The sequence below is a fragment of the Lithobates pipiens genome, unplaced genomic scaffold (genome assembly GCF_037356315.1).
Source record: "Lithobates pipiens isolate NorthernLeopardFrog02 unplaced genomic scaffold, aLitPip1_a1.2 Scaffold_23, whole genome shotgun sequence".
Lineage (NCBI taxonomy): Eukaryota > Metazoa > Chordata > Amphibia > Anura > Ranidae > Lithobates > Lithobates pipiens.
The window spans coordinates 103,920,416-103,943,573 of NW_027507785.1; the positions used below are offsets into that span (position 1 = coordinate 103,920,416).

The 23,158-nt window shown below is 41.1% G+C and overlaps 2 protein-coding genes across 3 annotated transcripts in view; one reads left to right on the plus strand and one right to left on the minus strand.

Moving 5' to 3' along the window:
• Positions 1-12,461, plus strand: part of TIMP4 (TIMP metallopeptidase inhibitor 4) — an 88,337-nt gene extending 75,876 nt beyond the window's left edge. The window contains exons 4-5 of one of the 2 annotated variants that reach the window (XM_077452121.1): positions 4,965-5,086; positions 10,691-12,461. In XM_077452121.1, the coding sequence (XP_077308247.1) occupies positions 4,965-5,086; positions 10,691-10,870 (302 nt within the window). In that variant the 3' untranslated portion in view covers positions 10,871-12,461. The remainder of the gene's footprint in view (positions 1-4,964; positions 5,087-10,690) is intronic. The other variant, XM_077452120.1, reaches the window with a different exon arrangement.
• Positions 1-23,158, minus strand: part of SYN2 (synapsin II) — a 480,921-nt gene that overhangs the window by 184,950 nt on the left and 272,813 nt on the right. The gene's annotated exons all lie outside the window — the stretch shown is intronic.

The following is a 23,158-nucleotide window of genomic DNA, read 5'->3' on the forward strand; positions in this document are numbered from 1 at the left end:
GCAATGGAGACATTCACACGGGTGCATAAACATGAATTGCTTTCAAATCCATAACACAGAATCCAAAAATCTGTGTCTAAGATCATGCGATTTATGCGCTTACACATATAAATGTATGTTGCATTTGAAAGCGCATAAATTAAGTATAAACAAAGGAAAAATAAATGATCATAAAAAACAAATCATGAATGCATACACATCTTTACGTATTTAAATGCATCTATATGAAAGTATTTTACTGATCATTACACAGACACCTTACTCCTAGAAAACGCACGTGTACTAACATCAGTAACATTTTTAAGGCTGTGCGAATGAGGCCTAAGAGCATGAGTAATTTTGTACATTTTTTAATTTGTTTATTATGGTAAGGACTAGGGATTCATAACAAAATATATTTTTCTTTCTTTTAGTCAGGTAAATATGAACTATTGCATCCTACCATTAGGGATGAGCCGAACACCCCCCGATTCGGTTCGCAGCAGAACGCGCGAACACCGTTAAAGTCTATGGGACACAAACATGAATAATCAAAAGTGCTAATTTTAAAGGCTTATATGCAAGTTATTGTCATAAAAAGTTTTTGGGGATCCAGGTCCTGCCCCAGGGGACATATATCAATGCAAATTTTTTTTTAAAAACGATTGTTTTTTTTCGAGAGCAGTGAATTTAATAATGCTTAAAGTGAAACAATAAAAGTGAAACACTCCTTTAAATTTCATTTATGGGATGTGTCTATAGTATGCCTGTAAAGTGGCAAATGTTTCCAGTGTTTAGAACAGTCCAATGACATATCTAAAGGAAAAAAAGGTAATTTAAAAGTGCTCGCGGCTATAATGAATTGTCGGTCCCGGCAATACACAAAAAAGTCATTGAAAAAAACAGCATGAGATTCCCCCACAGTCCATTACCAGGCCTTTTGGTTCTGGTATGAATATTAAGGGGAACCCCAAACCAAAATGTTAAAAAGAAAAAAATTGCATGGGGGTCCCCCCAAATTCCATACCAGGCCTTCAGGTCTGGTATAGATTTTAAGGGGAATCCCACACCAAAATTTTTATAAAATGGCATGGGTGACCCCCAAAAATCCATACCAGACCCTTATCCGGCTACGCAACCTGGCAGGCCACAGGAAAAGAGGAGGGACGAGAGAGTGCCCCCCCTATTGAACCATACCAGGCCACATGCCCTCAACAGGTGGAGGGTGCTTTGGGGTAGCCCCCAAAGCACCATGGCCCCATGGTGATGGGGAAAAGGGCCTCATCCCCACATCCCTTGCCCGGTGGTTGTGGGGGTCTGCGGGCAGGGGTCTTATCGGAATCTGGAAACCCCCAGATCACGGCCTCTCCCCCTGTGTGAAATGGTAACGGGGTAAAATGTACCCCTACCATTTCACAAAAAAAGTGTGAAAATAGTAAAAATGACATGAAACGGCTTGGGACAAGTCCTTTATTAAAAAATAAAAATGTCCCGCGCAGTCGTCGTCTTCTTCTCTTGCTCCGCCGATGGACCGAAAAAGAAAAAAAAATGACCGACCAGCCTCTATGGGAGGCACCCACCATATGACGCATATTCACTTTGACAGTTCTTTTAAACTGAGGGCGGGGCCACACTGTGATGTTTCCAGGTGACCCCGCCCCCCGGTGCATCAGAGGTGGGTGGCGCCCCGTCCCCCTCTAACTACGAGGAAGCCATAGGGCGACAGAGGGGGTGGGGTCACCCGGGAATATCACGATGTGGCCCCGCCCTCAGTTATAAAAGAACTGTCAAAGCTAAGATGCGTCATAAAACCTTATATAGAACAAATCAGCGCAATAATATGAACCCCTGTCAAAAAATAGCAGCTGGACATCAAGGGTCAAATTATTTTAATAATTAAGTGTTCTTGCATAGCAATATCTCACATATATATTATTATTATAGCCAAATTTACCACCCTAACTCCTCCCACAGCTTTTACACTACATAGACAGTAATATACCGAAATGTCCGTATTGTTCCCCGATTGGTGTGCTATTACTTTGTGGAACGTTTTGCCGAATAGTTCACAAAATATAGTTTTTGCGGTGAAATTTGTCCCATAGGAAAGAATGGTGAAATGTTCAAAACTACAGTGGGAGGTGACAAAAGCCGACCCCCCATAATCAGCCAAAACATTATGTCCACAACATGATCAGCCAAAACATTATGACCACCCCATGTTCAGCCAAAACATTATGACCCCCCATGATCAGCCAAAACATTATGTCCACAACATGATCAGCCAAAACATTATGACCACCCCATGTTCAGCCAAAACATTATGTCCACCCCATGATCAGCCAAAACATTATGACCACCCCATTATCAACCAAAACATTATGTCCACCCCATGATCAGCCAAAACATTATGACCACCCCATGATCAGCCAAAACATTATGACCACCCCATGATCAGCCAAAACATTATGACTACCCCATGATCAGCCAAAACATTATGAGCCTCCATGATCAGCCAACACATTATGTCCACCCCATGATCAGCCAAAACATTATGACCACCCCATTATCAGCCAAAACATTATGACCACCCCATTATCAGCCAAAACATTATGTCCACCCCATGATCAGCCAAAACATTATGACCACCCCATGATCAGCCAAAACATTATGAGCCTCCATTATCAGCCAACACATTATGTCCACCCCATGATCAGCCAAAACATTATGTCCACCCCATGATCAGCCAAAACATTATGACCACCCCATGATCAGCCAAAACATTATGACCACCCCATTATCAGCCAAAACATTATGTCCACCCCATGATCAGCCAAAACATTATGTCCACCCCATGATCAGCTAAAACATTATGACCACCCGATGATCAGCCAAAACATTATGACCACCCCTTAAAAAAAAATTTGAAAAATAAATAATTTTTGAATAATACATAATTTTTGAAAAATAAAAAATTTTTGAAAAATAAAAAAAATCATTAAAAAATTTTTGAAAAAAAATCATTTTCGAAAAAAACATTTTTGAAAAATAAAAAAAAAATCATTTAAAAAAAAAATTATTTTTATTTTAAGATTTTTAACACTTTTCACAGTTACTCCAGCCACTCCAACCACACAATAGTTACTCAAGCCACTCCACCCAGTTACTCCGCCCACTCCAGTAGGTGGAGGCAAGAACACTTCACACAATTTCCCCAGAAATTGTAGACTTTTCTAGTTCTTTATGTCATTTAGTGCTGCATCTTTCTTGTATATGTAAGATGAGTCATAAGGCGGGTGCCTCCATTTGAGGCGGGTCGGTCAGTGTTTTTTTTTTTTTTTCGGTTCATACATGGTGCATTGATACATGTCCCCTGAAGCAGGACCCAGGTCCTCAAACACTTTTTATGACAATACCATGCATATAAGCCATAAAAATTAGCACTTTTGATTTCTCCCATAGACTTCTAAAGGGTGTTCCGCGGCTTTCGAATTTGCCGGGAACACCCCAAATTGTTTGCTATTTGGCGAACACCCATCCCTAACTACCATTGAGCTTTCTTCTATCCAGCCAGCATGTGGAGCTCTAGTCTCTTTATCATCAGCACAATTCATTTGTAGCTGTAGTGAAAGAAATATCATGTTCTCATTGGCATCATCCCAATTATATATAGAAAGGAAACAACAGAAAAAAGGGGGGGGGGGCAGGACTTTAAGTATGCCTCTGAGTACATATCACACAATATAGGCAGGAAAGTTTAGAGGCAGGAAAAAATAACTCTTTGCCAGTGTGTCCAGGAGCAGGTTTTTGGCAGAAAGAAACACTTGATGCTTGGAAACGTGTCTAAACGCATGCTATCGCTAGGCGTGTTAAGCGTTAGACACGTTTACAAGAATCAGGTGTTTTTTCTGCAAAAATACTCCAGGCTTCTAGGAAGGTTGAAAAAACATCCTGTGTGCATGAGGCCTTAATGGAGCTATATAACTACATTGCCACACTAAATGTGACCAGAAAAAATCAAAACAAGTGTTTCTTCATAAATAAAGAAAGAGAAATGAAAATAAAAATAATAGTAGTACCAAATAGGTCCAAATCAGTGAAAAATGTGATATGAAGGGAACTTTCTATACTGATGTTCTCAACACTGAAGCGTGCCACCATCTTGAATAAATAAGACTCTTACCAGATCATATGGACCCTTTATACAAAAAGAGTCATGAAAGTTTGTGAATTAATATGCCATTTGTAGGAACTTGTATCACCTCAAAATCTCCACATTGCTGTTTTTTGTGCCTTCCAAGTCCAGGCTGTCTCTAGTCAGTCCCAGAGTAACTCTGGCCCAGTGGACAACAATCCGATTGTGAGAGTCATAGAGGCTGATGAGGCCTTTCCATACACCTGCACTGGGAGTCCCGCACCGGGCTCAGCTCTTCCCCCTCACTGAATTGCTGCTTCTGTCTGTGCTCGGTGAGGGAGGGAAAGTGGAGCCCGTCGAGGGACCACCAGTGCGAGTTTTGGAGGTGATGCAAATTAATTCACAAGCTTTTAGGACTTTTTGTATAAAGGGTCCATATATTCTGGTAAGAGTCCTCTTTATTCAAGGTGGTGGCACCTTATCACGACACACTTGTTTTGACTCTTACTGGACACTTTTAGCATAGCAATGTAGTTTTATATATTTGTATACAATTTGTCTAATTGTTTTTCCCAGCTGCTGCTTTTTTGATCTGTCAGCATGATATCCGTTTGTTTATAACCATTAATGGACCTGTCTTGGTTCATTTGTTTGTTTTTGCAATCAAAAACTGGTTAAATTGCCAAAACAATTCAGAATTCAGTGACTGATGTAAAGATTAATAGTATCCCATACTACTAGATCAGATACATTTATCACTGGGCTTCTACTGTCTGGTTGCATGTATTCTAAAATTTCTGTAATGTCAACTTCACTGCCAAAGTATAACATAGTTATTTATTTCTGCAAGGCTACTTACAGGAAAACAAACTCTCCATCAGTCTATGTGGCTTAACTAAACCTTGGAATGATGTGACAGCTTTCCAAAAAAAGGGTCTCAGAGGCTTTTATCAAATGGGATGTAACTGCAAGGTAAGTGTAATACCTTCCACTTTATCTCCAACGCTTCTACTTAGGAAACACATGGGGCAGATTTACAAAGCAGTAAGGGCTCGTTTACACTTGCTCCGACTTCAACACACATTAAAGTTCCTACCACTTAAACATGCTTTTTGATGTGTTTTTGATGCTTCCACGATGCTTCAGTGGTACTTTGAAGCACCCTTAAAGCAACATGGGGTGCTTCAATGCATCTTCAAAGCCTCCATAGAAGTCTATGACAAAGCTCTCTTAAAGCACCTGCAGCTTTTGAGAGGCTTTAATTCAGCTTTAGTTTTGCTTTGGAGAAATTGCAGGTATGAGATATTAACACACACACACAGGGCATCTGTCAAGCTTCATTAAAGCTTTAAAAAAGCCTCACCAAAGCATCATCAAAGCACCACCAAAGCATCACAGAAGCATTGCAGAATCATCAAAAAAGCATGTTGAAGCAGTAGGTGCTTAAATGTGTGTTGAAGTAGAAGCAAGTGTAAATGAGCCCTAAATGTGTGATACAGCCAACAAAAAAATCATTGGGGCTGAATTAGTCACTGTATATTAACCACTTCCCACCCGGCCAATGTACATATACAGCCGGGTGGGAGCCGCCTCCTTCTGACTGGACGTTCAGGAACATCCTTCAGAAGGAGGGGGATCGCGCGCGTGCCCACGCAGCGGAGCGATCCCGATGTGCTCGTGTCACCCGGACACGGCGCATCTCGGATCGGCAGGAGGGCTCTGTGATTGGCTCTCCTGATCACATGACAGCCGTGTCCAATCACAGCCGTCATGTGATGTAAACAAACAGCCGGTTGCTAGGCAATTAGCTCTCCTCTCCTCACACGGAAGTCGTCGCTGAGGAGAGGAGAGCAGATCGCTGCAGCCGGCTGGTGATCAGTGAGTATGAGCTGTTTTTTTACAGCTTTTTACTAACTGATCACCAGTCTAGTATAAACCTACAGTGTAAACACACATGTCACCACAATACACATGTCACCACACATGTCCCCGAAACACACATGTCCCCAAATAATAAAAAGACATGTCCCCAAATAAAAAAACACATGTCCCCCACATATGTCCCACTAAAATCACATGTTCAAATGATTATCTGCACACATATGTACATGATCACCTGCACACATATGTACATGATCATTTGCGTACATATGTCCATGTGGTAGTGGTTAAAGTTGTTTCAAAGCCTTAAAGTTTTTCAACTTAATGCATTTAATGCATTAAGGTGAAAAACCTTCTGTGCTGCAGTGCTCCCCCCTCTTTTTCTTACCCAAGCCCGATCCGATCCAGCTATGTTCACGAGCGCAGTCTCTTCTTATTGGACAGATTGATGGCAGCAGGAGCCATTGGCTCCCACTGGTTTCAATCAAATCCTGTGTCTGTGTAGACGCAGAAGCGGGACTCTGGAGCAAGCCCGCACAGGTGTCCCTATGGAAAGCGGATTTCTGTGGGGGCACCCAATGAATAGGAGGAGCCTGGAGTGCTGGCAGGGACCCCAGAAGAAGAGGATCAGGATCAGGGCTACTCTGTGCAAAAGCATTGCCCAGAGCAGGTAAGCAAAGACATGTTTGTTATTTTAATACAAAAAAAAAAAACTTTACAGCCACTCTAATGTCACATTTACTGCTTTACAAATAAAGCCCAATGAGGGTGAGCAGCCATTTCTGGAAATACTAAATGCTTGGCTATCAGGACCCAAATCTAGAAGAAAAAGATAGTAGTTTCAAATTTACATTGACTTTCCCGATGTGCATGATTGTCCGTGGCATATGCATCCTAAGGTATTGGAGCTAATAGATCAGTATGACAATCAGGCAACTAGTATTTTCAGTAGACATGTGCGATTCGTTTCGTACGAATCTCAAATTCGTACGAATTTCCCTAAATTCGGACGTTCGGGAGCATCCGAAATACGAATTGCCATGCGTCCAAATTTTGCACGAAATATGAACTTTTGTTTATGAATCCCCAGGAGGAAGTCAGCACAGCACAGGGATGGTGGGAGCCCCTCATCTAACGAAAATTCGTATTTCAGATAGGAAATTCAATGGAATTTTGTATTTCGGGTAAAAACCAAACTTCCATCAGCATCGACTGTCATATTGAGGTATATTTTTGCCTTTAAATTCATCGTAAATAACGGTCGTACAAGTTAACGAACCTAACGACAATTCGTATTTCGTACGAATTGAAATTGAATTTCAGACACGAAATACGAAGTATGAATTAATTTTAATACGAACCGTTACGGAACAGAACTAAACAAATTTATTGATGGCGCTCATGTCTAATTTTCAGAAGGAAGTTAGAAATGGCTGACTTAACACTGTAGATTTCTTTTATGGCAGCGGATTTTAAACAACAAATGAAACAAGGGAGAATTTCAGGACACAAAACTAGAAGATATGTAAAAGTATTTCCAAAATCCAAGAACAAAAATGTAATATATTGCAGCTTAGTAGTCGGTAAATGTGGTGGCTGCATTAGGTTTCTTTTCAGGCTAAGTATATTTTATGCAAGTCAGAAAAATACCTATTAATCCTAACAGATATCCAATACGCTTACAACTTCTTGTGTACAGCACTGCTATCTCAAACTATTTTGTCAACTTTCCCAATCATCTTCTTCTGTGAACTACATAATCCCTCCTGCAAGCAAATGCTGCTGCTAGGGGAATTGCTGGTAGTCACCTCCTGATTACAGGTTCTACAATTTTGCCAAATTGTGTGCAATGCATGTACAGAAATATTCCAGAAATGGAGTAGTGAACTGGAAGATCTCATTTAGCTCACGTTACAGCATTTTGTCCTAGGAGTCATGACTGAGCCTTATGACTAAGCTCCACAGGGAAAAATAAGTCAAGGTTTTTCTATTACTACAATGTGTTAATCTAAATCATGAGTCTTCAAACTGCAGCGGGGGGGGGGGGGGGGCAGAAGCGACCTTCTGCTTGCCTTTATCTGACCCTTGGGGTACTTTTCCTTCCACTGATATAAGACACTATTCCTTCCACTGACACCAACAATAGGGCAATCTTCCTGCTAGTAACATCAACAATAGGGCACTATTTCTCCCATTGATGCCAACGATGGAGCACTAATTCTCCCACTGACACCAACAAAGGGGCACAATTTCTTCCACTGATGCCAATGATGGGGCACTATCTCTCAAACTGACACCAATTATGGGGTACTATTCCTTCCATTGACACCAACGATAGGGCGCTATTCCTCCCACTGACACCAGTGATAGGACATGTGACAGAACCCACTGTCACTGTGTGTTTTGGAGGGGGCTGTGGGCTGGCCTCCTTCCCCCAGATTTTGGCCCAGAAGAGACAGAGACTTGGGGACAAAATGGCATTGAGATAATGTAATGTAATGCTACATCCCTTCTCCCCCACCCCTCCCCTCTTGTTGCTGTGTTTAATTGTGTTGGGTCATGGCACATAGTCAATGGTCTGGAGACATCTCCCAGCAGGGGATATGTAAGGAGGGGCTGCCTGCTTATCATAATCCCTTTATGTGCTTCAAATCTAGTTTGAATATACAAGTGTTGAGTTTCCATTGGTTCTTCAATGTCCCCTACCCCCTCTATGACAAGGCTAAGGGGAGTGTCCCTGACTGTGTTTAAAAGTGTATGTTTGGTACTTAATAAAGAGTTTATGCTCTACATGTTTAACCTTCAACACCTGTGTGGCTTGTCTCGCGATTGAGGGGTTAAGGGCTGGTTATGGCGAGTCTGCAGGCTGTGGGTATGTTTGGAGGACAGGAGACACAGGTCTGGCAGAGGTTCCTATATGGGGTATCTGAGATCCATCACAGGGCACTATTCCTCCCCCTAATACCAAAGATATTTTCTACTCCCAATGGCTACAGTCCAGCCCCTGTAAAGTCTGGGGGACCGTAAACTGGGCCTTTGTTTAGAAAGTTTGGAGTCCCCTGATCTAAATAAACCCTCACAGTGCTCTACTCCGTCTGTGGACTTACCTTTATTTACGCAATGGAAATGAAAAGAGGGGGACATTTTTGTAGTTCAAATCAGGAAAGCATTTTAAGGTGACAGCACTGCTCCACCATAGATACAGTGCAGTGAGTGAGTGTTTTCACCCTTGGGCAGAAGTGTGTTATTCAGTTTCATGGGTGAAAATTAAAAGACCAAAGCTTAAAAAATGAAAACCAATGCAGACCCCGCATATATGGGCTTGGAAGCTGCCATATATTACATTTCTGGTTTGGGGTTCAGATATGATATTAAAATAGCTGGGGGTCAGCAGCAAATCAAAGGGCACAGGTAGATAGATCAAAATAAGAGAAACAGTATAAGATAGCAGTACAACAGCATAAACAAGCTAAATATATTTGGTCAACTAAAAAAATAAACAGAAGCCATCTCCTCAGACCTCTCCCCCCTCTGCTGCTCTCTACTCTACTTCTTAGCTCTTTTGTCTTTCCTATCTTGTTCTTGTTTTTTTTTCCTGCTCTCTAATGAGACTAAATCAATTATAATGATGGTTGTATTACATTAAAGTATTACTCTGTTACCAGCACTCTTTAGGCCCCTTTGTATTTTTTAAGATCAAGCTACTTGACCCTAAAATGTGTATGTAATGTGAAACTTTATATAATCCATTAAAGGAATGGTATAATATGTTAGATTTGTAAGTTACATTTTGAATTTATTCTGTAAAGAACTGTTAGTAAGCGTAGTGTAAAAAGATATGGACAGAAAGATTAGTCTCTGAGCTAACCTGGAGATGGACAGAAGAGAAAAAAATATTAGGATGAATCTAATGCTCTGGGTTTTATTTTGAATCAATACCATATAAATGATGGATAAGAGATATATTTTATGTAGTGGCATAGTTTCACAAAGGTCTGAAGTGTGCAAGAAGGAAAGACTGGAGTTAAGTATCACTCAAAAACAATGTGGGGTATGGGGATAGCTAAGCAAGAAGCATTTATAGAATGCAATGCCAACTATGGTAGCTTACCACCTCTTAGCCCTTGTACACACGGTCGGAGAATCCGACGGAATGTGTCCGATTGGACCGTTTTGTCGGATATTCCGACTGTGTGTGGCCTACATCGGACTGTTTCCGTCGGACCAAGTTTTCCAACTTGTTGGTAAAATTTTCCGGCAAAATGCTCCGATCGGACATACTCCGATCATGTGTAGAGAATTCCGATCGGACAAAGTGCCATGCATGCTCAGATCAAATTCCTACACCAAAGCTATTGGCTACTAGCGTGAACGTATTCCCGTCGTAACGAAATAACGTCATCACATCGGATTTTCCGACAAATTTGTCCGACTGTGTGTATGCAACAGTTTCGGACAAAATCCGTCGGACAAAATCCGTCGGACAAAATCCGTCGGACAAAATCCGACGGATTTGGTTGTCGGAATCTCCGACCGTGTGTACAAGGGCTTAGGAAAGGTTTTCTTAAATACAGAACTTCTCCACATTCTATGTAGCAGCTGGATAGGAGTTATACAATGACATGAATTTATTTGCTTTCAGTTTGTAAATTAAGAAAGTAAATAACAGATTTGCTTGCAATGGTTTCCTTTTAGATTACGAATTGTTATTTTGAACCTTGTGGTACCAAAGCACCAAACGAGTGCATTTTGAACTTCTTGTCGGATGAACCTGCTCCAAATGTATCTGAATCACAAAACCTTGCATGTATCCCACGGAAAGATGGCTCCTGCATTTGGTATCCAACTTCACATTCTTCTGGAAATCATCCTTAGTTCAATATTTCCAACAAAACAGATTCATGAGGCTGTGGAACACACGACACAATGAATTGCACAAACATATTCTATAATTGTCAGGATTGGCTTTGGGTGGAACAGTATGTTCAGGAGCTTTGTGTTCAAGGGTAAGCTTACCCAAAACTGGTATTTCATGAGTAAATGGGTACAGGAGGCAAAATCCCTTGCTAGCTTTTTATATTTCTCCTATATGTATTCAAGGCCTAAGGTTTTTCCCCCTTGCATGTAGTAGAAGCTTGTCAACACTGCAGATGAACACTGGATCTTGACTGGTGTAAAGCATTTATGTGTGTGGGGGGGAAGTATAAACGCATCAGGTTTTCTGAAGTATATAGCAAGACTAACCTTTAACTAACCTTCTAAAACAGTGGATGGGGACTGGCAGCCTTTTAAACAGCTATCTACAACTGCCCTATGAATATGTATAGATGGACATTGTGATTGATTTTTATGTTTGTTTACTGGTCAACAGTAAGTTACTTAAAGTGGGTTGATAAAGTGAAGATTATTTATGTTATAGGGAACATTTAGAAATGGTTATTGTGCCTAAGCATTAACCTAAAAATGTACATTTTGCCTTGAATTCCTCTTGTGCCTACAGCTTCAAAGCTGTATATCTGCACTGTGAGATCTAAGGCACTACTACCTCTGTCTGATAGTCTCTGGGGATTCGGAGTGGGATTTAGTGATGCCATTACTGTACTGCTCACTGTTCTCCTTGCTGAAGGCTCTGACATGTGGAAGCAAGACTCTGTACCTCTAAGAACACAGCCACCTTAACACAGTGCAGAACAATGCAAAGCATGGGGAAAAGATTAGATACAGGGAGACCACAGGTAATACCGATGACATGTACTTTGCCCTCTGTTTGCCTTATTACCACAACATCCAAAGTTCTGTTTAAAGTATAACTAAAGGTAAAACATTTTTTTAGTTTTGGAATGAGTGCAGAGGGATAAGTCAGTCAGCTTGTCAGTTTTTGAGTCAAATAACTTTTTATTCAGACAAATACCAGGGTACAAACATACATAAGAATGTACAAGTAAAAGACTTTCCATAATATGTCATATAGTCAATGAGGACCATACAAGAAAAAGAGATCAAAGCAGTGCAATGGAAAGATAATGTGTACGGTACCCAAAAACACAGTACAAAATAATAAACTGGATCGGGGGGGGGGGGGTAACAGATACTTCTATGTGATTCTGTAATGAAAAACAGGACAGGGAAAGGAAAAAGAAGGAAAATAGAGAAAAAAACTATAGGGAAGGTGGACACTAGGGATGAGCTTCGAGTTCGAGTCGAACTCATGGTCGACTCGAACATTGCCTGTTCGCCTATTCAGCGAACAGTGAACAATTTGGGCTGTTCGCGGCAAATTTGAAAAGCCGGAACACCCTGTACAAGTCTATGGGAGAAATCTAAAGTGCTAATTTTAAAGGCTAATATGCAAGTTACTGTCCTAAAAAGTGTTTGGGGACCTGGGTCCTGCCCCAGGGGACATGGATCAATGCAAAAAAAAAGTTTTAAAAATGGCAGTTTTTTCAGGAGCAGTGATTTTAATAATGATTAAAGTGAAACAATAAAAGTGTAATATTCCTTTAAATGTGGTACCTGGGGGGTGTCTATAGTATGCCTGTGAAGGGGCGCATGTTTCCTGTGCTTAGAACTGTCCCTGCACAAAGTGTCATTTCGCAAGGAAAAAAAGTCTTTTAAAATCACTTTGAATTGTCGGCTCCCGTAATACAAAGAACACTCAATGAGTGTTCTCTGTATTACGGAGCTGACAATTCATTCCTTGATAAAAAAAAATAAAAAAGCGTGGGGTTCCCCTAAATTCAATTACCAGGCCCTTCAGGTCTGGTATGGATATTAAGGGGAACCCCGCGTCAAATTAAAAAATGTTTGATGTGGGGGTCCCCCTAAACACCCTTTATCCGAGCACGCAACCTGACAGGCCGCAGGAAAAGAGGGGGGACAAGAGAGCGCCCCCCCTCCTGAACCATACCAGGCCACATGCCCTCAACATTGGGAGGATGCTTTGGGGGTCTGTGACCCCTCAAAGCACCATGTCCCCATGTTGATAGGGACAAGGGCCTCATCCCCACAACCCTGGCCGGTGGTTGTGGGGGTCTGCGGGCGAGGGGCTTATCCGAATCTGGAACCCCCCTTTAACAAGGGGACCCCAGATCCCGCCCCCCCCCCATTTGAAATGGTAAGGGGGTACAAAAGTACCCCTACAATTTCACAAAGAAAGTGTAAAAAATGGTTAAATAAGACAAACGCACTTTTGAAAAATTCCTTTATTAAAAATAAAAAAAAGCTTCCCTCACCAGCGTCAGAGAGGGCGGGGTTAGGTGACGGGTGGCCCCGCCCTCCTAATATAAGAACGGCCAGCGCTGGGATCCCCGCAGTGTCTCCTCAGTGGAGACAGAAGACGGATGCATGGACTGCGCTGGACTGAAAATCACCCGTCGCTGGATCAGATCAGCCATCGCTGGACCCCGGAGAGATGATCATCCATCGCTGGACAGCAAGAGTGGATTAGCACCACTGGAATCTTTTTTTTATTTTTTTTTATTTTTTAATAAAGGAATTTTTCAAAAGTGTGTTTGTCTTATTTAACCATTTTTTACACTTTCTTTGTGAAATGGTAGGGGCACTTTTTTACCCCCTTACCATTTCAAATGGGGGGGCCGGGATCTGGGGGTCACCTTGTTAAAGGGGGCTTCCAGATTCTGATAAGCCCCCCGCAGACCCCTTGTCCCCATCAACATGGGGACATGGTGCTTTGAGGGGGTCACAGACCCCCAAAGCATCCTCCCAATGTTGAGGGCATGTGGCCTGGTATGGTTCAGGAGGGGGGGCGCTCTCTCGCCCCCCCCTCTTTTCCTGCGGCCTGCCAGGTTGCTTGCTCTGATAAAGGGTCTGGTATGGATTTTTAGGGGGACCCCCACGTCAATTTTTTTTTTTAATTTGACACGGGGTTCCCCTTAATATCCATACCAGACCTGAAGGGCCTGGTAATTGTTATTTAGGGGTACCCCACGCTTTATTTTTTTTATTTTATTTTTTTATATCAATGAATGAATTGTAAGCTCTGTAATACAGAGAACACTCATTGAGCGTTCTTTGTATTACGGGAGCCGACAATTCAAAGTTATTTTAAAATACTTTTTTTCCTTGCGAAATGACACTTTGTACAGGGACAGTTTTAAGCACGGGAAACATGCGCCCCTTCACAGGCATACTATAGACACCCCCCAGGTATGAAATTTAAAGGAATATTACACTTTTATTGTTTCACTTTAATCATTATTAAAAAATCACTGCTCCTGAAAAAACGGCCGTTTTTAAAACTTTTTTTGCATTGATCCATGTCCCCTGGGGCAGGACCCAGGTCCCCAAACACTTTTTAGGACAGTAACTTGCATATTAGCCTTTAAAATTAGCACTTTAGATTTTGAACGTTTGAGTCCCATAGACTTTAATAGAGTTCTAAAGTTCACACGAAGTTTAGGTCTGTTCGCAGGTTCTGGTGCGAACCGAACAGGGAGATGTTTGGCTCATTCTTAGTGGACACACTATCCAGCTACTAAAGTTTGGAAAGTGGCTAAATCGTTATAAGTCTGCAAGCACATCCACGTAGCTTGTCAGTTTGTATTGCTGTCGGTGCCCCTGTTAAGGAGATTCACCCTATTTGTCCTGTTTACCATTATCATTAAAAGTGAAAGCAAAAGAAAACTCCACATTTTAGGTTGTCCTCAGAAAAGTAAGAGAGGGGAAATCACAAGTTCTAGGGACATGGGGGCCCCTAAGGAATTCCCCTAGTTTGCAGGGATTTTCTTTCACTTCCTGTTTGGCTATGGAACAGGAAGTGAATGGAAATCTCCACAATGGAACACACATGGCGAAACAAAATCTGACAGGGGTTATAACACTCCCTTGTTCTACCGTAGCCATAATGGAAAAAAAAAGGTTTTGTCTATAGTTCTACTTTAACTTGTATAGCAAGGAGTATTATCAAATTAACTGTCACATGCAAATTAATTTATGAAGTAAAAACACAGACGTGGCCAAATTACAGTCTAATAAACCTACGCAATAAGAAAAAAGCAAACTGCTTAACCAACCAGAATTTATCTTCAGCTAATTTCCTTACTGAATAAACCTATTAGACTTAGGCCGCGTACACACGCGCGGACTGTTCGCCCAACTTTGTCCGTCCAACAGTTTCGGCAAACAGTCCGCTCAAACTTAGCATGGACGGACATGGCCACACACGACGGACGAACAGTTTGCTGAAACCGTGCGCGATGACGTGAACGGCACGTACGACGGGACGAAAAATACGACGTCCTATACACTGCATTATAGCTTTCGGCGTGAAAATCCTTTCTGAGCATGCGCGCAACTTTGTTTGACGAACAAGCCTACACACGGGCGGACTGTTCGCTCAAACAAGGTTTCAGCGGACAGTTTTTCGGAATTTCCGAAAAACCTTGTCCGTCCAACTGTCCGCTGAAACTGTCCGCTGAAAGCCCACACACGAGCGGACTGTCCGCCCAAACACTGTTCAGCGGACAAAGTTGGGCGAACAGTCCGCCCGTGTGTACGCGGCCTAAAGGTGTTCTGTTCATGGGTGCATTTTTGTAACCTTTCTACTCAACTTTTATTGATGGAATAACTTAAACACATATATGCATTAGATGATTCAGTATCTATATATTTTCATCAATATATATTTTTTGATACATTGTCTTAATCAGATGTTCTTCTTTTGAAATGATAAAATAAAACTTTGTGCATGTTGAGACCTAAGCACTGCACTTAGGACATAGGGGTTGATTTACTAAAGGGAAAAAGACTGTTCACTTTGCACTCTGTAAGTGCAGTTCCTCCAGAGCTTAGTAAATGAGCAGAAACTCTGCTCACTTCCATCATCCAATCATGTGAAAGCAAAAATGCAGTTTTAAAATTTCCCTACACATGATTGGGTACTCTTTGCAAAGTGAAGCAACTGCATTTGCAACTGTTTTTGCCTTTAGTAAATCAACCCATAAGTCTGAGGGAAATCCTGAAAACATGGCCTATTGGTGCAACTTGAGGACTGGAATTGAGAAAAACTGGTCTAAGTGCTTCCTGCATGAGATTTCAGCACTTGAAGGAGTATGTAGTGTAGAAAGAGCAGCAATTGCACCACAGAAGTTTGTGTCTAATTTCAGTGCCCAAAGTCAAATGGGTTGTAAAGGCAAAAGGCATTCTATGCATTAATATAAAAAGCCTGCGTGCAGCAGCCCCCCTAACACTTACCTGAGGTCCCTTTCTGTTCAGCGATGTCCACGAGTGTCTCAGCCATCCCATATTCTCCTTCCTGATTGGCTGAGACACAGCAGCGGTGCCACTGGCTCCTAATGCTGCCAAAGTCAGCTAGCCAATCAGGGAAGAGAGGGGGTGAGGCCAGGTCGGGGCTCTGTGTCTGAATGGACACAGGGAGCTGTGACTCAGCTTGGGTTCCCCCATAGCAAACTGCTTGCTGTGGGGGCACTGAACAGGAGAGAGAGGCCAGGATCACAGAAGAGGGACCCGAGAATAGGAAGATTTGGGCTGCTCTGTGCACATCCACTGAAACAGAGCAGGTAAGTGTAACATGTTTATTATTTTTATAGGAAACAAAAAACAAGACTTTACAATGACTTTAAACGTGAACTCCAGGAATTCAGACACTTTCTAGAAAGTGCCAGATTACCATGAGTTAAGTCAAATGAGGTGCATGCCACCTTGTGGATTTATCTCTTTAATTTACATCTTGCACCAGGAGAATAACTATCACTATACTTTTAGCATTCTTATGCTGGACCTTCTCATCACAGTTCCAGCAGCTATACACATGTAGTCACTCTGCCCACTCCTCAACTCCTCCTGCCGAATTACAGAGAGCTATTTATTAAGTGAACCCACTCAAAAAATACAAAGCCTTCTGTGAACTGACAGCAGAGGGTTGGGGTGATGCTGTGTGAAAAAGCAGCATCCCTCCTGTCTGATTGCTAGGAGTATAGTGAAAGCTGTACTCCTGCTGCTTAGTAAAACTGTCAGTTGTAAATACAAGAGGAAAGTTCACAAGGTGGTAAGCATTTTGTTGCACTTAACCCATAATAGGCCAGCACATTTTCGAAAGTGGGTCATTTGCTGGAATTTAACTTTAAAGTGTATCTAAAACCAAAAATTTTTAGTTTTGGATAGGGTGGGATAGAGTTGAAACCCTTGTCAGATTCGGAAGCCCCACTTGAGAAAATTACCCTATTTGTCCTGGTGATCATCATCGCCAAAACAGACAGTAAATGGTAAATCCAAATTCAAAATAACACAGGCAGCAATTAAAAACCTGATAGAAATTTCAGCCTTCCCCTACTCTGTCAAAAGCAAATAAAAATGTTTTTCAGAAATATACTTTAAAGCCCAATTACAGACAACTGTTTTTAGTGATGGATAGAGTGGGAAGGGTTAGAATCTCTATATTTACTACTACCTGTGCCTTCATCATGGAGAACCCCCTTCACTCCCTGTGCAGATGATGAGTGGGGACAGAGATAGAGGTCACAACCCAAAAATAGGGTGTTTAGTGTATTCATTCTATACTCCAGGGAAACCCAGTGTTTATCTGCATACCTGACTAGTAATAAAATGGTAAATGAAAAATACAGAATTCTCAAGATAGCTGCACAAATCCAGCTTTCACTGTGTAATGTGTGGTACTGGCGCAAAACAATAATTCTCAGTGATTTTAGACATAAATGGTACACTATTTATTAGTGTACAAATTGAAAATATATATACAAATAGGTAGCTGCCCCAACCTTAATGCAAAATATATATATATCACAGTAATCAATAAAAATAGATAATCAATATATCCATCAATACGCAATAAATCTATATTATTGAGTGAGTTTTCCAACCAATATAGTGCTCACATTAATGTGCTCAATATATCCATTCATTCTCAAAAAATATGCATACAAAGTGATTTATATATAAAGTGATTCAGTGCAAAAAAGTCTCAGTGATGGTTCTTCATGAATTAGTAATGATATAAAGAGTGTAGTCACTTGATCAGTAGCATGTTAAAGTCAATCCTCCATAATGTCCTTCTCACTGTACAAGAAGTCCTCTATGTAATCAACTCACGCTACCATTCCCAAACCATCACAAACAGTTTTGTAATCCAGATGAAACAATAATGCCCTGTACACACGGTCGGACTCTGTCTGAATTTTTCCAACGGATTTTGGCCCAAACTTGTCTAGCATACACACGGTCGCACAAAGTTGCCGGGAAAGCCAATAGTTCTGAACACGGTGACGTAAAACACATACGACGGGACTATAAACAGGCCAGTAGCCAATAGCGTTCGTCTTGTAGTTTATTCTGAGCACGCGTGGCACTTTGTCTGTCAGAATTGTCTACACACGATTGGAATTTAAATGATCAGATTTTGTTGTCGGAAAATTTTAGATCCTGCTCTCAAACTTTGTGTGTCGGAAATTCCTACGGAAAAAGTCCGATATGGAGCCCACACACGTTCTGATCGCACATTTTCTGTCAGAAAGTCCGATCATGGGTACAGGGCATAACACGTTGAAGTGTGTCAACTCCATATCTGAATGATGGGTATACTTATACGGTTTGATCAGGTCCATAAGGCTCCTGTGTTTTGCAGTAAAGTGGTCCTCATCCAGAGGAGCTTGATAGCTTGACCAGTTTCGCCGATCTCTCTTGGCTGCTTCAGAGGCTCATTGCCAATGTGGTCCCTCCACCATAAGGAGCATCCAGGCTTTAAATGGCTGACAGGACACTTATCCGTGAGCGTCACACCCCCATCACATCACATTCACGCCCACATTTAGTTTTTAGTTATTAGTCATATGCACACCGTGAACTCCCTTCCTGTTCCTCCTATTTATTTTTGATGGTTCATTATCCATTTATACCAATTTGCAACACTGCATTAGGCTACATCTTGAGGGTCCTGAAACCTTTGTGTATCAAATATAGGTTTATGTTGAGTGGTCCAAATGCTCATGATTCACCACCACCATATTTGACATGTGGGACTAATTTTTGAAGAACCATCACCGGAACTTTTTTTGCACTGAATCACTTTATATATAAATCACTTTGTATGCATATTTGTTGAGCATTAAGGTATATATTGAGCACATTGATGTAAGCACTATATTGGTTGGAATAGTCACTCAATATAGATTGATTATGGATGGATATATTGATCTATTATGCGTTAATGTGATTTTTTTTTGTATTGGGGTTGGCGCAGCTACCTATCTATATATATTTTTTCAATAGAGCTCTCACTGCCAGCATTCCCAAGTAATATAAAAAGCCAGTATAAGGACATAGCCTTCAATAGTACTTGGTCTTTCCAAAGTAAAAAAAATAAAATAAAATTATAAAGAAAAGCAAACAAAAAGTGGAGCATTGAATGTCCTGTTTTTTTTAATTGTATGAGAGTAATCTCATTAAAATATATTGGATGGTTACATTTATATTGTAATAAAATATGTTCAGGTGTAGGTTCATTAATTTTACCTATTATGACCCAGTGACCCAGTAAGTTGTAATTGTTTTCACACTATTCAAAGTTTATAATATACAATCTATGTTAAAACCTGTTTCCTGACAGCAGATAAACTTTTGGTGATTTGTAATTTGTAATTGATTTGTAATTTTGCTATGTATATTTATGCTGTAATTTCAAATAATTAAAGAGGATCTGTCAGGTTGCCACTCTGTGCCTCTTTGGTGTCACTGCATCTTAATAAATACACAGACTGAATATTGTCTCTTTACCCAAAATGGCTGCCATTGTGTCAAGTCAACTTTAGCAGTACATTTTCATACTTTATTTTGTTCTGGTGTTCTAGATGATGCGTGTATACAGTGGAAAGAATACTACCAAACAGTTTAAGCAATGCAGAGATCAAATTAGTGCTGTAACCCATATTAGTCAATCAAAATGAAGCTCTAAAAGGGTTGTAGACTCTTGGTTGGCAAAGGGGGCAGAAATCTGAACTCTGGATGGTGGATAGTGATTTTAGCACACTACTGTTCTTTTGTCTTACTTTGCTGAATTCACCAATATACGTTTTTTTTTTTTTTTTTTTTTTAAAGAATTCTGTTGCTTTAAAGCAGTGGTCTCTGTGGCCCGGGGGCAGGATGTGTCCCTTTGCTTGCCTTTATCTGGCCCTTGGTCACACTATTCCATCGACTGGCACCAATGATGAGACACCATTCCTCTCTCTGACACCATTAATGGTACTTTTATTCCCTTGCCATTGTTTATGCCCACTGATGCCGAGGCATTTTCTATTCCCACTGGCCATAGTCCGGACCCCCTAAAGCATCAAGGACAGTAAACTGGCCCTTTGCTTAGAAAGGTCAGAGACCCCTGCTTTAAAGGGATAAAGTAGAACTAAAAGAAAAACTTCTGCCATCATTATTCCATTGGGGAGATTTACTCTTTATTTCTGTCCCATGGCCAAAAGAGAAAGTCAGAGGAAATTTCTACAGAGTGAGAGAATCCCTAGTTGCCACCAGGGTCACCAGAAATGTGCCCACTGTTCATGTGACAACCCAAAATTTGGGTTTCAACATAACCCTTGATTAAAATAGCAAACAGGACAAATAGAAAGAGCCATAAAAATCCAACAGGTATTCTAATCCCTCTCCACTCTATTCCAAAAAAAAGTTTTGCCTTAAGTTATTCTAAAAATTGTTTTTAAAACAGTATCCCCCCCTCCCTCAAATGACCCCCCTTTCAGGAATTAAAACTACAAACCTCAGATTCTGGCTTCTTTCAGTTCTAGTTGCTGGGGCCTTAAAGCAAGAAAATGCAAATTCATGTTGCAGTCCCCACCCCCTGAAATAAGAGTTCCAAGTTAAAGCAATAAAAAAATGTAATGAAAGAAAAAACAAAAAAATACATAGCTTACTCTGGCTTTCAGCACGCTTGCTTGGGCAAAGGTAATATCACTGAAAATTTTCCAGCAGAATCCTTGGAAAGCTGAGGACCTCATATCCCACAAGAATACACTCCTGTACATTCCTAGAGAGGCTCCTGAGCTTTACCAGAATTAAGCGTCAAAGCCCAGCTATGTGCCTGATGCCTCCTGGAAGTGTCCAGAACCTGGGGTGTGAGATACTGTAGGTATTTGCTACCTATTTCTTTAAATGTTGTATCACCCTACTGCTTTTACTAAATAATTTTTTCAGGGGGTGGGTGCTTGCAACATAAGCAGACCTTGCATTTTAATGCATGGTCTGCTATAATACCACTTTCATTTATAGCATGTGCTGGAGGGTACCTGAACGTTACTGTGCAGGTGAGGATGGCACATAAGAAATCACCACAATAACTTGCATAAGATTTCTTATTGATTTATATTGTGTACTGTGCAACATTTATGTGCTACTAACCAGTAGAACCTAGCAAAGCTATGAGTTAAGGTATATAGCAATACCCAATTTTTTGCCCAGAGGAACATGGGGGTCCCTTGAGAGGCACTATATTAACAGTATGTATACTCTTTTAAGCTGAACTTCTCCCTTGCAGTGGGGCTGCACTTGCACTGCCAAAGGTTAACTGCTTATTTAGTCTAGGACACAGTAAAACCGATTTTACTTACCTAGTCCTCCTCTCACCCAATAGATTGTGATCTTCCATGCTCCGGCAGTGGACTGTCTCTTGGCATATCCAAAGCAATTTTTTTTTACCTGATCCTCTGCTTCCCCCGCAGACGGTGCTCCCCCATGCTCCAGCAATGGACTGTCCCTAAACATCCTCATGTCTAAAGCAGGGTTATGGGCTCTGCATCAATCTTGATGAAATCAGGACTTTAGACCGCTGAACCATGGGCGAGAAGAGGCACCAGGAACCTGGCTAGCAGCACAGAGCAGCCTGCAGGAGCATAGGATTGGGAAAGTAAAGCTTCTTTTCCATGCCCCTCAATCTAAACAAGAAGGTAACCCTTGCAGTGAATAGTACAGCCCAACTACAAGGGAAGATTTTTAGGTTTCCTGGAGTACAGCTTTAAAACTACTATTTTTCTAAGGTAACTATGTCACACAACATAGTGCATTCCTTTTTTATTGTACACATAGCTTCCACACTTCTGTTTTTTATTGTATACTTCTCATGTTATACTGTTCTTCATTCTGTAGTATAGATATGATCAGTATGTTAAACCATAACCTGTGGACTTTTATGGCATCTCTTCTCCTACCTGTGCCTATACCACGAGTTCTTCCCGTTTTATGGTAGTTATGTGAGTAACACAGCTACAGTGCCTTACAAAAGTATTCACCCCCTTGACATTTTTCGTTTTGTTGCCTTACAATCTGGAATTAACATGGATTGTTTGAGGATTTGCATCATTTAATTTACAGAACATGCCCACAATTTTGAAGATTTTTTTTTTTTATTGTGAAGCAAACAAATAGACAAAATAACAGAAAAAGTCAATGTGCATAACTATTTACCCCCCAAAGTCAATACTTTGTAGAGCCACCTTTTGCGGCTATCACAGCTCCATTCACTTTGGATAAGTCTCTATGAGCTTGCCACATCTTACCACTGTGATTTTTGCCCATTCCTCCTTGCAAAATTGCTCCAGCTCCTTTAAGTTGGATGGTTTGCGCTCGTGAGCAGCAATCTTTAAGTCTGAACACAGATTTTCTATTGGATTGAGGTCTTGGCTTTGACTAGACCATTCCAACACATTTACATGTTTCCCCTTAAACCATTCAAGTGTTTTTTTTTTTTTAGCAGTCTATTGGGATCATTATCCTGCTGGAAGGTGAACCTCCGTCCTAGCCTCAAATCACACACAGAGTGGTACAGGTTTTGCTCAAGAATATCCCTGTATTTAGCACCATCCATCTTTCCCTCAACTCTGACCAGTATCCCAGTCCTGACTGCTGAAAAACATCCCCACAGCATGATGCTGCCACCACCATGTTTCACTGTGGGGATAGTGTTCTTTGGGTGATGTGAAGTGTTGGGTTTGCGCCAGACATAGCGTTTTCTTTGATGGCCAAAAAGTTCAATTTTAGTCTCATCAGACCAGAGCACCTTCCTCCATACATTTTGGGAGTCTCCCACATGCCTTTTCGCAAATTCAAAATGGCTTTCTTCTGGCCACTCTGCCATAAAGCCAGACTCTATGGAACGTACGGATTATTGTCGTC